Source organism: Synchiropus splendidus, chromosome 1 (genome assembly GCF_027744825.2).
Source record: "Synchiropus splendidus isolate RoL2022-P1 chromosome 1, RoL_Sspl_1.0, whole genome shotgun sequence".
Taxonomy (NCBI): Eukaryota; Metazoa; Chordata; class Actinopteri; order Syngnathiformes; family Callionymidae; genus Synchiropus; species Synchiropus splendidus.
In genome coordinates this window covers 63,155,082-63,172,042 of record NC_071334.1, presented here as the reverse complement: position 1 = coordinate 63,172,042, position 16,961 = coordinate 63,155,082, and the positions used below count along the sequence as shown (strand labels likewise).

The 16,961-nt window shown below is 43.2% G+C and overlaps 2 protein-coding genes across 2 annotated transcripts; one reads left to right on the top strand and one right to left on the bottom strand.

The window, feature by feature from the left end:
- The first annotated feature begins 131 nt into the window (after nt 1–131).
- On the top strand, nt 132–13,009 carry tmem198b (transmembrane protein 198b). Its single transcript, XM_053862589.1, has 5 exons — nt 132–1,407; nt 6,289–6,544; nt 8,290–8,871; nt 9,412–9,605; nt 9,785–13,009. Exons 2-5 carry the CDS (start codon nt 6,388–6,390, stop codon nt 9,929–9,931), a joined length of 1,080 nt encoding a protein of 359 aa, XP_053718564.1. The 5' UTR covers nt 132–1,407; nt 6,289–6,387; the 3' UTR covers nt 9,932–13,009.
- On the bottom strand, nt 12,160–15,642 carry desmb (desmin b). The gene is made up of 9 exons (XM_053862602.1): nt 15,071–15,642; nt 14,513–14,573; nt 14,349–14,444; nt 13,835–13,996; nt 13,629–13,754; nt 13,257–13,477; nt 13,128–13,171; nt 12,968–13,053; nt 12,160–12,781 (listed from the first exon to the last, which is right to left on the bottom strand). Exons 1-9 carry the CDS (start codon nt 15,634–15,636, stop codon nt 12,740–12,742), a joined length of 1,404 nt encoding a protein of 467 aa, XP_053718577.1. The 5' UTR covers nt 15,637–15,642; the 3' UTR covers nt 12,160–12,739.
- Nucleotides 15,643–16,961: the final 1,319 nt, after the last annotated feature.

Here is a 16,961-nt window from a genome sequence, read left to right as displayed (position 1 = left end):
CCAGACTTATAGATAGTCAGCAATTTAGAAACTGGGATGCACATTTGAAGTCAGTGATTGGAGAAGTCTGAGACATTTTGAGTCATTTTTGTCTTTGATTTATTGTTAATCCAACGGCCCACGAACAGAGCTTGCTGGGTGTTTCATTGCTGAATTTCAGATGTGGGCAATTAGGTTTCTAGTGGGGCCACGTCATATACTGTTGTAGAGTACGGAGTATTTACTATTGTAAAAATAAATAAATAAGGCTAAATAATAAATAAACACAACTTACAGTACATATATGAATTATTTTTAAATATATTTTAGAATGACTATGAAAATTAATAAATGTGTTGTGGGGAATCTACTACAAAAGAAAAATAAAAGAAAAACAAAACAAATCTTTAATGAAAATTAATAGGATCCAAAATAAAATAAGGGGAAAAATGTAATTACTGTCAACTATGTTCAGAAACAAAATATTTAGATTGACCATGATAGATAGAATTGGATAGATCATGAAGGACAGAAAATCATCTAAAAGGTCAGTATTTCAAAAAGTAAAAGGCAATAAAATAAAATAAAAAAATGGTGTTTTATATACTTACAGTACACATTCAAATTACATTAAATCTGATTTTATGGCGAAATAGTTGCATGCATGCAAATAAAATACTAGTTTCGCTTTAACCTCATACAGGCTCGATATATACAGGCAGACGGTGCTGAGGGCTCCTACATAGTCACATAGTCTACTTGTTATTTCATTAACACTTAGGTTTAGTGGTGTTGATCTTTCTCTAGCTCCGATCTTTGGTTAATAGTGAAAAGTGACTTTTGTGAAACAAGAATAGAAGCCCATACAGTCAAAGGTATTTTGTTCGGTTGTTTTTATGACATATAAAATTATTTTGTTTTATTTTATTTTATTTTATTCTTACATTTTTGTACATAATTGCACGTTATTCCAAAGCACTATCCTGGTTGGTGGGCTCCTCACTGACCGTGGCAATAAAGCGGAGTCTGATTCGGATGGATTCACATCTTCTTCACCGACTGTAATGGCAGGTTGCACCAGTGGGGGCGCAGTGTGACCTCCATCATCACGGGGGCTGCGTTCACGTCCGGACTCCTCTTTTCTCACGGGGTCCGCAGTTCTCGTTTGCTTCGAGGTTCTGCCAGGATCATCATCTTTCGTCTGTCCAAGGGGACCGGACCGAAGACGCCGTCCGGTTCCGGACAACAACACGAGCCGACCTGGATCGTCTACCACCCACAGGATCGAAGCAGCCGCCGGCCTGTTGACTTCACACGGAAGGGAGGAGCTGATGTGTGGTTCGACCAGAACGATGTTCGATGGTTCTGGTTCTGGAGGATCCGTTTGCTGTCACGCGGAGGACGCGCGTCAACCTGTCTTTAGTGATGGTGAGTGTGACGGTGAAACGGTTTTATTTCATCTGATGCAGTCTGGGTCTCGCCTCCAGAACCGGGTCCGGACCGGAACTTTGGCTGGACTGAGCCAGTATTACACATGAGCAGACAAAGTAAAACAGACCGAATGATGAAATGTGCGCCATCGTTGAGTTCTCCCATGGTCCCTGAAGGGGTCTCCGACTGTCTGACCCAATAATCCGGTTCTGATGTTTAGAGTCATTAGACCGACTCATCTGGTTAATAAACGGATTACATCCGACACATTTCCCACTGTAGCCCTTGATGACTGTCACTATTGTGACGGGCCATCATGAACTGCTCATCTCTGTTGTGGTCAAAATGCGGAAAGTATTCGGAAACAAAGATGAAACAACACATATTTCAATTGAGGTTTGACTGAATATGAAGAAATACATCACGTGTCGCGTGCTCTGAGTGCAACTGTTATAGTTATTGCTCCTGCTGTTAACCAAACTCAGCATTGACAATTTGCTGCTCTGGGTTCAAATCCGATCACTCGAGGAGTGATTTGTCCTCAAGCGTTTCCATGGAAGAACTTGCAGAGGTGGTGACATCGACGTCTGATGGGGAGCACAGACACCCACAGAACAGTGGAGCTGTTGGAGCTTGGGTGACTTGAAATGCTGGAGCTGGTCCAGACTGAAGTCTGTCCAAGCATCTGAACTGCCAAACGCATCATCACAACACAGTGAAACAGCCGACACCTCTTTGTGTCTGTGGAGGCGGCTCTCGGCAGTGGACAGGGGTCAGCGAGGACGCTGGCTCTCAGCTCTCCAATAGTGCATATAAACAACAGCCGTGACCGGATGAATGAATGATGAATGAATGGAGAATGAGGCACCACAGTAATTACCTACTATTGCTACAAGTACTAACATAGCTGAAGTGTAACAATGAATGTGTTGCAATTTGTTTGCAATATTGTTATCTTACAGCATGTTATTCTGACCATTAGAAACACACCATTTCAGTAGTTATTCAAGGAACATGACATACTCTTACTCTGTAAAATAAAAAGATGTGCGGCTTTGAAACTTGTTCTTAACTATTAATATCTTTCCAAATGGACAGGAAGATTGCAACAAAAGTGCACATGATGAGGCCACTACATTTTCCTGGATGATAGTCCGAGCACTAACTAAGAAAGTAGCTCCGAGCAATTTTGTGCTGCCATTCAAACTGGCTTGCAAGCCTCTCTCCCAACATGAGACTTTCACCACAGACTCCAGACTGTGATACACTGGCAAAAGTCCACCAACAACGCCGCTCCCGCTGAAATGTGTAAGTTTCTCCATTGTTGTGATACAACAATTTGCTACCTGTCAAAGGCTGAAAGCATCAATATATGGCATTTGCGATCTTAGTTCACAAAAGCGTCCTGTATGTCTTTGTCAAGGTCACCCTCCGGTCAAATTTTAGAACTCATTGTGGCCCACGAATGAAAAAAGTTTGCCAACCCCTGGTCTAGAAAGTGATGTTCATGAGGAAATAAACAAGTGGTTAAGTTGCCAGTGGCTGTCATATTTCAGCTCTTTTGGATATTTGGTCTTTGATGGCCCGTCACACCTCCTCCTCCCTCCATGTTCCATGACTGTTACATAAGCTCCTGCAGTCTGGCCAAGTGCACCAATGTCCCCGTAGGTGGCAGCGCCTCCCGATGAATATTTGGTGGTGAAATCCTAGGTCTGATCTGCAGTCACGAGATCAAGGTGCCGCTGCTCCAGCTGTCAACCCTTTATTTGGTTTGTCCTCATGAACGCCTGGATCATGAAGCCAAGTGTCAGCATGGCTTGTTTTCTTGTTAAATCTGAGTCACTGTTGTGGTCGTCCCATCTCCTCTCTGCTTTTCTGTCACCTTCTTGTGCGTTGCTGTCACACCAGCTGAAAACAGAATCGCAATTCTGAAGGTCTGGATTTTCTTTGCTCCGATGAGCGGCTTTTTCATGAGCCGCTTGTACCAAATTCATTTCTTCTGTTGTGTGATTGTCCTTATGCTCGGCAGCAGAGGAGCATAGGGATCTCCAAAAACGATCTCATTTTAGTCACATGACTTGGGATTGGTAGCATAGCTCGAGGTCATCTTTAACCTTTTCTGAAGTCGACAATTGAACTACAGACTCGAACCATTTCTTGTGCAGGCACCGGTTGAAGCAGTGTGAAATCAGTCGTGCAAGGGGCCAGAATTGACTCACTATCCAAAAACCAGGCTGTGGAATTGGAATGTGAGGACGAATCCACGATGTCGGCCACAGATTCTCACTCCCAACGCATCAAATAGCAACTATTTTCAAGCAGACTTTTGTGCCCAATGTCGACCGCCTTTCACGTTAGATGATCGGCATTTCAATGGAGTCATGCTCCCTCATGTGTGATGGAAACCTGTGGGAAAGGACATGCGACAACGTGAATGTCCCGTGGTATATACAGCACCATATGTGTCTCTGATGCCACAGTATTATATAAGGTTATGTCTTAACCTGAACCCCCACCCCCATGCACCCACTGCATCAGGACGCAGCAGAGCCAGCTTTATGGATTTAAATTGAAGCGCTTATGGCCTATGTAAACTGACTTCTCTGGTCAGATGCGTAGTAAGTTCTAACCATGGAGATTTGTGTAGTGATGGTAGGTAGAAGTGAAACGTGATACATTTGTCATCAACATTGAACTTTTCCAGCTTGGAAAAAAAAACAAAGCTACTTGTTGGACCTTAAAAGCCAAATAGTTTGCTGAATTTGAAATTGGACTGGACTGAAACTGGATCAAGAGTAAGGACACATTGTATCGTCAAGTCTTTTGGGGGGTTAATTCCATTTTCCCACACATTCTTCCTTGGGAGCGAAGGCCACAGTTGTAGTGTGCGCACCAGGATTCCCTGCATTCCCTGGGTTGTTATCTACATGCACAAGTTCGGTCTTGTTCGTCCAATTTATTTCATGTCACATACAAACTCCCTCACACGTTTGCTCAGCCCCCAGAATTGACTGACACGTGCAGGTTATTGACAAATGCTCTTTGTCCGTCATCCCATCCTACATGTGACCTGCAGCTGCCCCCGGGCTTCTGCCTCTGAACTGGCATCAACAACTTTCGCTACTCCTTTAATTGCATTCGTATTTTCTGACCTTTAATAGTCCAGTGGTGATACAGGGCCAATAAGAGGTAAAGGTGGATGGAAGTTTTTGACGACAGACTGCAAGATGATCGACCTGCTCATCGGTGATCCAATTGTTATCTGACTTGCCGTGTGCTGTTCATGTAGCAGCTCTGTTAAATGTTTTTCTTCAGTGGTGAAGTCTCACACAGTAATATTGCATCAATATAAAAATGTAAATGTTTGTCATTTCAAAGTTATAACCAATTGAAGATTACGAAAAGGACACTTTAAAACGCTCCGTTACATTGAATGGTGTCTAAGGAGTATAAAAATGGATGATGTTGTTAAAACTGTGTGTGTTTATTAATGAAAACCAAACTTGACTCACATCGCTCTGCAGACTTACTCTGATTTATGAGTTTTGTTGCACATAGGTAAATGAAAATTAGGGGGAAATATGAAGGGAGTAAAGAATCAAACACATAACATCAAACCATTTTGCTGACGGACAATGCCTCATTGTAAGTAGATAAATTGCTCCTCAACATGAGTGAGATTCACATGGTGCCGCTTGAGGTCAGACGGTGCTCTCAGGTTAGAGACAGTCTGAGTTCCTTAAAATAGAAGCAGCCCTTTTTATTCATGAAGCAACGGCATTTGAGCGAGATGATGATGTCAGTGTGAGAACCAACTTTATTTGTCAGTGTTTCTCCGCACTTCATCTCACCATGTGACACAGATCCCACTCGCCATATAAGTTTTCAAAATGGACAGGTTTTCATGTGGTCATTTAAGACGCACGCTTGTCTTTCTGTCTTAGTGAGGACCTCTCTGACATAATGCTTTTCCCAGCCTCTCCTCCTATACCTAACCATCTAAAACAAATGGCTGAACTTAACCTTTACTCATAACCTAACTAAAAGCCAATTATAATAACCAGGCTATTTTGTAGTTTTAACCCTCAAAGTGAAGACCTGCCAAAATGTCCACACTTTGCAAAAATGTCCTCGCTCTGTTTTATTAAAAAAAATCATATAGGTTCTCACAAAGTTAGAAATACTAGAACACACACGCACAAGCACATGTGCAAGTGTGGCCAAGTCTTTGTTGCCATGGTGATTTCAAATCAGAATCAGTTGCTTTACAGCATCCCACCGTTGTCATGGTAACAGACAGTATGCAGCAGCAGGAGTGTTTTTGTTGTCACTGCTTGTTGAGGATGATCCAGCTGCACAGCCTGACTGCACTTTTTCATCGTCAATTGCTCAGACACGTGCGCGTGTGCACACACACACACACACACGCCGAGGTTACTAGGCTGCGGCCTGCTAATCCTCTTGCAGGGATGATTATAATGTGGGTGCATGTGTGTTAGTGTGTCTGTGTGCATGTTGTGCGATGTGTATGCCGTCATGAACCTGTGGCAGTTATGTTCCTTTTTATGCTGACTATTTTACTGAAATATTGTAACGCTCCAGTATTCTCTCTGTGATGCAACTTTTGGCACGTCTCATGCATCACCTGTGGAGGAAGTGAATCTGTCATCCGCCTACCGTCGTCATGGGAACTATTAATATCCACTGCTTCCGCCTTCATGAGGGTGGAGGCCTGCTGGTGACTGATGGTACCGCGGTGGCCTTGGATCAGTTTATGAACTAACATTAAGCATCAAATAAAAACAAATATACACGTTTATTTATAGTTGTTCTCATGAAATGATTTGTTTCAGCGTCACTCTTATGTCCTGGTTTCAGGTGTGGCATCATGGTTGTCCAGTGCTCCTTAGCGCCCCCGAGTCATCGCCTCACACCTGACGTCTTCAAACTCCACTCAGTCTCTGACTTCTCATCACGATGACCACCACACTGGAGACACTCCTGGCCCGGCCCCGGCCAGAGTTGCAGCCCGGACTTTGGGCCAGCTGCCTGGACTCTGGGGGGCGCTACGAGGTGGTCCCCGCTGTTGTCTGCTCCATGTGCTGCCTGTTCGGGATTGTGTACTGCTTTTTCGGTGAGTTACAAGTCATGGAGGTGCTGTTTTGTGTGCAGTATGTTTTAAGTTACAATGTGCAATGATGTCATGCACCATTAGGGTGTGAGTCAAAACAAGTAGCTGCGCCTCCTGGTTACAAAACTACACTTTCATTCATTAGAGTCAACAAACGGAGACCCTATATAAAAAATGAAATGCATGAAGTGGCAGAAGTAAACCTGGATATGTCTCATTGCCTGTTGACTCCCAGACGTCTCTGACCACAATAAGGGCGGTTTCTGTCCAGAGCAGGCTTTTAGCTAGAGGGCTAGAGGCTAAACTGCAAAACATGAAAAAATGGACGCCCTCCAGCACTCAAAACTGGACGCCCCGTTTCCTCTGCAGGACGCCCTATATGAATTATTAGTGCCTTATAATGCCCAACCCGCAGTGTCATCTCACTGGTTTACATTAGATTGTGTTTCCGCCTGGTAATTTCGCCGAATATGATCCAGATTTGCAGATTCTCTAACCTTTCGTAGCCATATTTTGGCCATCACGCTAGCCATATTTGTTTACGGCCGTAATCTTGCGGTGATCACATCTGGCGAGTCGCGATACTCGTGGCATGGAAGAGCCCTGTTTTTGATGGGATGTCTGACACAAGAAAGCAATGAGTTAGTTTTGGATGCGAGATGGGTATATGTAGATCGCGGGCTAGCATGATGCCAGTCACACGATGGCTTGTAGGAAGAGAAAGAGTCATGATATTTTTTATTATTATTATTATTTTATTTTTTTTAATGAATCAGGGTCAGACAAGTAAAACAATTGCCAAGGGGACCCCTGTGTCTCAAAGTGTGGCAATAGTTGCTGAGTTCATGTTTGTTAACGTTTGTTATTTGTCAAGGTCAACAATACAATGCATGATCGGCGGTCCTCCCTCCACCCGTCAATGTGAACTCTGTACATAGGACACGAGCACTTACAGATGTTCTCCTGTTTTTATTGTTTATATTTCAAATTTGACACTGATCATTTTTAAGTAGGGTGTATTTCATGAAATTCTCACAGCTGTAGGCAGGTAATGACATGCTTTTATTTTGAAATGACAATGATTAAAGCATGTGTTTCTGGTGGCCTGTGTTCCTGCGTGGGAGTCGTAACTTTGCACATACAACAAATCTACAGTAAATGTGGTGCCACCTGCGTCCAACCTTTCTCTGTGTCCTTATATGTTTCCACTTCCACTTTGTTTTTGCCCTCTGTCCCACATATTCCACGACATAAAAGCAGTCTGACAATTGAGGATCAATTTTTAATATTTTAAATTAGAAAAAAATAAACCAAAGAAGCTGAATAAATTTTATTTTAGACAATTAGGCAGTCGGCCAGATGACATTTTAATAGACTTAAAGTGTTTTGCAAGTGTTTTGCACTGGAAAACAATACAAAAAAATGTAATATTATTTAGATTTTTACCTGAAGCTATATTAAGTGTGGCAATAGTTGCTGAGTTCATGTTTGTTAACGTTTGTTATTTGACTCAGATGCTTGTTTATTTGTTGTTTATCAAGTTGTTTTGGTCCAAATGTATGTTTACAGCTTTGTTTTTTACGAAGCAAGTTGTTAGTCATTAGTCGTTGACGTGGTGTGTCGAGAGGCGGTGGGTTTAGGGGCAGGGTTATGGGTTGTGGGCGGGGAGTGTAGATGATGCTGCCATTCAGTCCAAATAAACATGTTGCATTAACTGTCCTGTTTCTGACTGTTGTTTGTTACGACAGGGTACCGGTGCTTCAAGGCTGTGATGTTCCTGACCGGCTTGATGTTCGGGTCGGTGGTCATCTTCATGCTCTGCTACAAGGAGCGCGTGCTGGACACTCAGCTCAGTGTCGAGGCCTCTGTAGGAATCGGCCTCGGCATCGGAACGCTCTGTGGTCTCGTCACTATGCTGGTTCGCAGTGTGGGACTCTTCATGGTGGGCCTGCTGCTGGGTTTACTGGTCGCCATAGCGACTCTGGTGGGAATGGAAGAGCTCTCTGACAACCCACCACGGTCCGTCTGGGTGCCGCTGGGAGTGCTTCTGGGCCTGGGCATGTTCTTTGCCGTGCTGACTCTGCAGTGGCAGCGCCTCTTCACCACTCTGTCCACCGCTGTCTTCGGGGCTGCAGTCATCACGGTGGCGCTGGACTACTTCGTGGAACTCTTTGCCTTGGTGCTGTACATGTATGAGCGGATGAAAGCGGCTCCTGGGAAGCCGGTGTGCTGGCTGACGTGGGTGGTCCTGGGTGTGTGGCCGGCCCTCACCCTGCTGGGTGTCATAATACAATGGAAGGTGACTGCAGAGGGATACTCGCACACAAAAGGTGAGTTGTGCTCGACTGTCTTCAAATATACATTGAATTTGTCACGACAAGGGAGCTAAATACCACATGATAATATGGTGAACCGTCTGGACTTTCATTCCAAGATCGGTAATTGTACCTGTCAGATCAGGGTCCAAGTGCCGCAGGTTTGTGTTACATATTGAAAATATAGCTGAAGTATTACACGTCAAATCGTCAAATGGGACAGAACTAAATATTTGACCTAAACATTCTTGCCTGAAAAAAATGTGAATTATGCTCTTTTTTTAGATGTTACTCTTGTAAATTATATTGTATGAGTCATTTACATAAGTATTAAAAGTCTATATCTGTGAACATTTATGGACCATAATAACATTTTTTAATGGTATTCAGGTGATATTTAAAATTACATTATTTGTTCTACAGGCTGAGAGGAAGTTATCAGTTGAAACCGTAATTGAGGCATTTTCCTTTGTGTGATTGTGAGGCTTAAAATGTTTTAATTTTCAAGTTGATATGTGTAAACGTTGTGTTGGCTAATTAATAATTTGCCTGCAGTGATCATCAGCCGCCAGCAGAGGAGGATGCAGGTAATGCGGATCCGCCAGCGAGAAGATCGCTACCACCACAAGAAGAAGAAAAAGCCGACTCCTGGAGCTGCCAGCCAACATCAGGCCAAACCTCTGCAGGACCCCGCCTACCGCCGGAAACCTAACCCCATCAGACGCTACGACACGGACGTCCTCTCGCCGGTGAGGAAATACAGCGATCCACTGTGCACTCTGAAGTGAAAATATATCTATAAATCAATAAAAACCCAGTCACAGTTTTGCGTCAGAAAATGTATACTGTACATTTAGAGTCACAGTCGATTAGAATGTGAAGAAAAAAATGTATAATGCACTTATAAAATATTGATCTCTCTTCACAGAGTTACATCCAAAGCTTCAGGGAGCGGCAGGTTCAGATCCGGCCCTTCCCGAGTCATTTGCTCGGTGCAGGCAACACAGCGTTGGGCTACGACTGCGGCTCCACGGCACCACTCACCACACCTGTCGGCCCGCAGCTACGGGCCTGAGCAGGCCAGTATGACAGGAGTGCTGAACTCACCTTGTCCTGCAACTGGAACTCCAGCCACAACCCCTTCACCTGGTCACTCTTAACCAGTTATATGAGCCACTATGGAACCCCAGACTTCACCATGTCAGGGATCAACTGGTCTTGTTTGGATACCAAGTGGATACCTACACATTTCACTTACAAAAAAATGGCCAAGGTTTTATCTTAAATTCTGCTTCATGAGATTATGTTTTGGCTCTCATCCCTGAACTCTGTTGCTGGTCCTAAATGGATTTTATTCATTTGTTAGTTGGCTCCCATGCATTTTCTGTGTCACGTAATTGTACATCTTCAAATCTGCAGTTTGATGATGTTGACCCAAAATTTACTGCCAACTTCTGGTGGGGATAACCGGTTCTTGGGACCAGTCACTTCACAAAGATCTTGGCTTTGGCTAAATTCTTGAAGCTAAACTGGTCACCTTGTCATCACGCCTGATGGTACCGGACCACAACTTCTACCAGAACTCAGGCATGACGTATGCTCTCTGTGCCGTCTGGCTCTCCTCCTCTGGTGCTGGCTGTGTGTTCTCCCGGGTGCCTTGACTCTCCTCGGACCAGCGATAGTACTGACCGTCACATCTCCCACTGGGCTTGTTCATGGGGAGGATTTGCTTTTTCTGACAACCACAGCAAAGCCATATTTACACTGGCATCTCGTGTCACACCAGCTTTGGGGATTAATTTGGATCGATTATTTGTAGTTCCTGCTGGGAATCTTTTTGGATTACCCAGCGACTGAGTGGAGTAGATTTGTCAGACAGCAGATCAGCTATAGACGATGTGAAATATCTGCAAATGTTGAGTCCCTCTCCTGGAGATGCGCGTCCATGTAATGCTTTTATCCGGCTGGATGTGATGTCATGTTTCCTCATTGTTTGGCTGTCTGACCATCTATGACCTGACCAGTGCGGCCAAAGCAGGCCACTTAACTATTTCACTTTTCTATAAGACTTTTGTGTGGCAAATCCCACCAACATAATTGTTCTATTCTCTGGTGTGGTGTTTTGTAAACACAATAACAAGCCATCAGTGGAGACATGTACGTCAGTCGAGACGTGTACAACAACTCGTACTTTTCCCATCTCTGATAAGTACACATCAAGTTTGTGAAAGTAAATATGATTATTGCCTTTTTTCTTGGAAAATGACACCACTGAAGGAGTCGTGACACTTTTTTTAAAGGTCAACAATACAATGCATGATCGGCGGTCCTCCCTCCACCCGTCAATGTGAACTCTGTACATAGGACACGAGCACTTACAGATGTTCTCCTGTTTTTATTGTTTATATTTCAAATTTGACACTGATCATTTTTAAGTAGGGTGTATTTCATGAAATTCTCACAGCTGTAGGCAGGTAATGACATGCTTTTATTTTGAAATGACAATGATTAAAGCATGTGTTTCTGGTGGCCTGTGTTCCTGCGTGGGAGTCGTAACTTTGCACATACAACAAATCTACAGTAAATGTGGTGCCACCTGCGTCCAACCTTTCTCTGTGTCCTTATATGTTTCCACTTCCACTTTGTTTTTGCCCTCTGTCCCACATATTCCACGACATAAAAGCAGTCTGACAATTGAGGATCAATTTTTAATATTTTAAATTAGAAAAAAATAAACCAAAGAAGCTGAATAAATTTTATTTTAGACAATTAGGCAGTCGGCCAGATGACATTTTAATAGACTTAAAGTGTTTTGCAAGTGTTTTGCACTGGAAAACAATACAAAAAAATGTAATATTATTTAGATTTTTACCTGAAGCTATATTATGTGAAGCCGGCATTATATTTAGTTTTTTAACTTATATACTAAATTCTGTTATGTTGCGTAAACTATTGTTTTGCAACTGATGATTCATTATATTCTGTCATTGTTGTTAAATAACTCTACGATTCCCAATAAAATATACTATACTAATATAATACTAATATAATAATTTTCACAAGAAGCCTGAATAGGTTGTTTTAGGTTATATGTTTTACGTTCATGCCATTACATGGATTTGTTACCCAAAAAGAGCTTTGTCATAGTTTTATGTTGTGAAATTATAACAATATAATATGCAGTTCACTTAAAGCTTTTATTCAGCATTTCTCCAAACATTTTTATATGTAGAATTTAATGGTTTACTAAGTAAAAATGTGCTATTTTCTGAAGATGTTGATATTTTTCTTTTCTTTCCTTTTTTTAATTGAGATTAGCTGATAAGTTTTTGTTTGTTTTAGTTTTTTTTTCTTATTTTGAATATTTTAGTTAGTTTAGTTTTTGTTTTTTTTGCCCTTTTTATTATTTTTTTCTTGTTTTAGAAAAATTGAGTCTTCTTCTTCCATTCATCAAATGGCGGTGAAAAATATGAAGATTATTTTTAACTTTGTAATTTGCAGGTTTTAACTTTTTTAACTTTGTAACTTTCTTTTTTGAAAGTCATTAAAGTCCCATAAAGGTTTGTACTGTTCCCACAAAGACATACCCAGTTTAGGGGAGAACATTAATGCAATGGACCCCTGGTGATCGCCTGATCGAAATCACTTTTACTTCTGTGCGTTTGTGTTCTGTTCATTGTAGTTAGTGACAGTGATTCAAATCTGTCTCACTTTTGTATGTAATATGCATTGCTTTTTTTGCAACAATTCCTGTATTTCATTTTAGTCAAGTTTGATATTCACTGCAAGAGTTTATGAGCGTTAATAATTCATTGTTACTGCTGTGTTTAGTCTCATATCAATTCCCCATCTTCATCCATTAGGTGGTCTTTCTTCTGCAGTTTCACATGATGTCGTGCTGATGCTGTGTCGACTCACTGACCACCTGGAGTACACACACAGACAAAACAGAGGTGTTAACTATTTCTTTCACACCATAATGAAAATACTGCTCATTGTTACGGTTGCTGCCAACACGTCTGGGATCAGCTTGAACCCATTTCTTTTATCAATCTTCACAAGGACTTCAGTTCTGATTTTGATCCAGAATACCAAATATAACTTCTGTCACCTCTCCATCTCGAGTCTCGATGGTTTTGATCAGGACAGTTTTCTTAGAAAGTGTTTCAGCAGATCGATGGTGGTCGGGACTTGTCTCTGCAGAAAGACACATGTCTGATACTTGTAATAACCCACAGAATCTGAGTGTGTATCAGAATAGTCAGCTGTACCTCTATAGCTCAGGGTGGAGTAGCTGTGTGCCGGCAGTGAGATCCTGAAATTCACAAAAAAGAAAATTCTTAAGACAGAAATTTCAAATATAACTTCAGCATTCAAAAAAATGAATTGATGCTGGTGACCTGCTCTCCTCCCCTTCCAGCAGCTTCCTGTAGGTGGCGATCTCCACGTCCAGTGCCATCTTGACGTTGAGCAGGTCCTGGTACTCCCGCAGGTGTCGTGCCATCTCATCTTTCATGTTGGCGATCTCCGCCTCGAGACGAGCAATGGTGTCCTGGAAGGAGCCGGCCTCCCGGCCATGGCGGTCCTCCATGTCGCGCATCTGGCGCAGCAGTGACTCGTTCTGAAGAAGGCCGGTGAGGAGGTTTGTACATGGGGGAAAAATACAACAGCCATATCGTGGTCCTCTGGGCCACTGTACTTGTGCTTTTTTAAAAATGGCATGGTTCAATAGAAAAGAAAGAGACAAAAATAGGCAGGCATCAGCTGCTTACCGTTCCTTTCAGAGCGTCAATCTCGCAGGTGTAGCTCTGAATCTGGTGCCTGAACTCCATAGTGTCCTGGCGGGCCTGCTTCAGAGCCTCATTGTTCTGACTCACCACCTGGTTCAGGTCGGAGACCTGCGGAATACAGTGCCTTCAATGAAAGAGGCAGATGATCCATGACTGGTGACGGCTCCTCACACAGTGACCCCGCTCACCTTGGACTTGTACCAGTCCTCAGCATCAGCAATGTTCTTGGCTGCAATTCCTTCGTACTGAGCCCGGATGTCTCGCAGTGCTGCCGTCAGGTCAGGTTTGGAAAGGTCCATCTGGATCTGAACCTGGGTCTCTTGCATCTGGGCCTGCAGCTCCCGAATCTCCTACACATGTCAGAGAAAACTACAATTATTATTTGTTATTACGAAAATGTATTTGTATTTTAATACTGGCCACATTCAGTACAGATCCGGTAATATACCAGAGCCACCTCAGCTTTTCTCCGTGCCCAGGAGCAATGTCTCTACTGAGCCTCTTAACCTTATCTGAAGGGGGAGAGGTCTGACACCATCAGACCAGATTCATTTTTGCATCAGCTTCCTAATCTTTCATTCCTCATGAAAGGTTTCTGATGGTAGGTGAGCGGAGACTGACTCACTTCTCAAAGAGATTATAAAGATCAACAGGACGAATGAACAATGCCATGGTTTGTAGTGCTGCGTGTGGTCTTTTCACCTCCTCGTGGATCTTCTTCAGGAAGGCAATCTCTTCCTGCAGAGTCTCGATTCTTCTTTCCAGATCCAGACGGGCCAGCGTGGCAGCATCCACATCCTGAAACAGAACTTTTTTATTCCAGAAGGTAGGTGGTGCTAGTGTGGGGCAACAAGTGATTGACTCACGGCTCTAAACGCTGCCAAGTTGCTCTCTGCCTCTTCTCTCTGGAGCATCTCCTCCTGCAGTCTGTGAATGTTTCACACACATCAAGAGAACACGCACAGGCTCAGTGCTTTGCAACAGTGAAGACAGTTCAAGTCAAACACTGAGAGGAAAAACAGACCAGACCCCCCTCCACCCTCCTCTCCTTTTATAGAAATGAGCGTGGCCTGAGTGCAGGTGGAGAGATTCTTCTTTATCATAGCTCTATTATATTACATTATATTCGATTAAATAACGTTATTTTATATAGTATTACAATATCCTGGGTAGTTCTTTGTACAGGATACATTTTGCGATTCCCCATAGACCAAAGTCTTACTGTAAAAATAGCCTCTGTAACCATAACAAACACTGCAGTCACCAGACAACGCTAACACAAACATCATCATAACCGTCATCACAATCATTTAGACTTGTGAATGTGATTCATTTTTAAAACACGAGATCGGTCCTTCTAAACATTATATCCAAGATGCCCGTTCTTCTGCCTCTCTCCCTCACTCACGCATGACCACACCCACCTGAGCTTCATCTTGTCCAGGTCGTCCGCCAGGTTGTCCCGCTCAACCTCAAATCTTGACCTCTGGTTGGTCAGCATCTCAATCTGCCGCCGAAGCTCGCTCATCTCCTCCTCGTAGATGTCAGCGATGCGGGTGGGCTCGCGGCCTCGCAGTCGCTCCACCTCCACCGTCAGCGCCTGGTTCTGCTGCTCAAGGAATCGAACTTTCTCTATGTAGCTTGCAAAGCGGTCATTCAGGTGCTGGAGTTCTGCTTTCTCATTGGTGCGTGTGGCTAGAAACTCTTGGTTGAGAGCGTCGGCCAGGTTGAAGTCCAGAGTCTCACCCATCCCTGCGTAAGAGCGTCCGACAGACACCCTTGACTGGGCGAGTGGTCGGGTGTGGTAACTGGAGGAGAGCCGATAAGCCGGTGTGGAGCTGGTCCTGGTCACCTCGTAGACCCTGGATTGAACACTTGCTCCCCCTCCAGCCCCTCCATGACCCAGCAGGGAGCGGTTGAGGGATGGAGATGCATAAGCACCATGGCCAAAAGCACGACGGTAGGACGAGGAGGAGCTGTATGCAGCCATGGTTGCAGAGAGCTTGTGAGGCTGCAGAGACTCTGGGAGCGAACCTCTGCTCTTGGATATTTGTAGTCACGCCAGTCCCTCCTCCCTCACTGCATCTTCCCCCTCTCTTTCACCCCTACTTTCATCACACTCTCTTAGACATACATTTAATTTCTAAATTCAGTTTAGAACTGGTTGACCTTTGACTCATGGCCTGTACCACGAAGAAGAGTACATTGAAAATGTATGTCACAACATGGCTGTTGTTTTGTATTGTCAACAACCTCACCTTTGAATGGTCCACTGTATGAGACTGAAAGCGGAGACTTAGAGCTACAGTGGACTCATATTGAAAACACCAAGTTAAGTTCCTCAGTCATAGATTGGCGAAATGGCTTGGAAGACAAAAGTGTGAGATGACAATGAAAAATTAGATGTTGAAATATAACACCACGAAATCAACAATCCATTCATCCATTTTCTTCAGCTAATCCATACACAAGGTCACCGCAGCAAAAGTTGAAGCTCATACTTCACTCTCGCCAGAAGAATACTGAGGCACTCTCTGGTCTCTCTGTATTTTCCTTGTCCCCTATTTTATGTCAGGCTCTGTGCCCCCAAACTAGAATGTAATGTCCCTGAAAACATATGGGAAAAATACCCAGTAACAAAGAGACTTGACATCATAGTTAGATTTAGAATCTTGACATAAAATATATATGAAATGAAAAAAATATATGTAATCAAAATCTATATATTTGAAGCATCTAATGTCGTGGCGTAATTATTCTTTTCAACTGGTTTTATATTATTTTTGTTTAAAAAAAATCTAAATTTGAGCTGACGGCCCCTCACAACTGTCACAGTGTATAATGTGGGTGTATCTGTGGTTCTGTGGAACTACTCACTGCACTTAGGGAGACAAGACAGTTTGGACTCATGGCACAAAGAGACAGTGGGCACGTTGGACATCAAACCAGATTCATGGATGTGATGAAGATGGACATGAGAATAGGTGTGACCACCTGATGGATGACGGAAAATGCCCAAAATGAAATAAAAGACAATGTTATTTCAACATAACGTGCTGTCAACCATGATGTACCCGATAAACTAAAATCTACCTGGTATACCTTTTTGTTTGATCACAATATAATTGCATTCTAGATGCTCATACTTCATTCCCTCCAGTATCAGTATCACTGTTGCCACGGTCTATTCTCTAAAACATGATCAATCACAATGACGCACACCAACCTCATGACATCGCACGGAGAGGACTGCTAAGTTAGAGCCTCACATGGTGAAATAGTCACAGAGAAGCGAGGCGACTCACAGGGGAGGGG

Excerpts from the sequence above, each read along its gene's own strand:
- tmem198b (XM_053862589.1), top strand. The coding sequence starts at position 6,388 with ATGACCACCACACTGGAGACACTCCTGGCCCGGCCCCGGCCAGAGTTG. Across the intron at positions 6,545-8,289 it reads GATTGTGTACTGCTTTTTCG|GGTACCGGTGCTTCAAGGCT; the intron begins GTGAGTTACAAG and ends TTGTTACGACAG. Across the intron at positions 9,606-9,784 it reads ACACGGACGTCCTCTCGCCG|AGTTACATCCAAAGCTTCAG; the intron begins GTGAGGAAATAC and ends CTCTCTTCACAG.
- desmb (XM_053862602.1), bottom strand. The coding sequence starts at position 15,636 with ATGGCTGCATACAGCTCCTCCTCGTCCTACCGTCGTGCTTTTGGCCAT. Across the intron at positions 13,997-14,348 it reads TGAAGAAGATCCACGAGGAG|GAGATTCGGGAGCTGCAGGC; the intron begins GTGAAAAGACCA and ends TGACATGTGTAG. Across the intron at positions 12,782-12,967 it reads TCGAGACTCGAGATGGAGAG|GTGGTCAGTGAGTCGACACA; the intron begins GTGACAGAAGTT and ends TGTGTACTCCAG.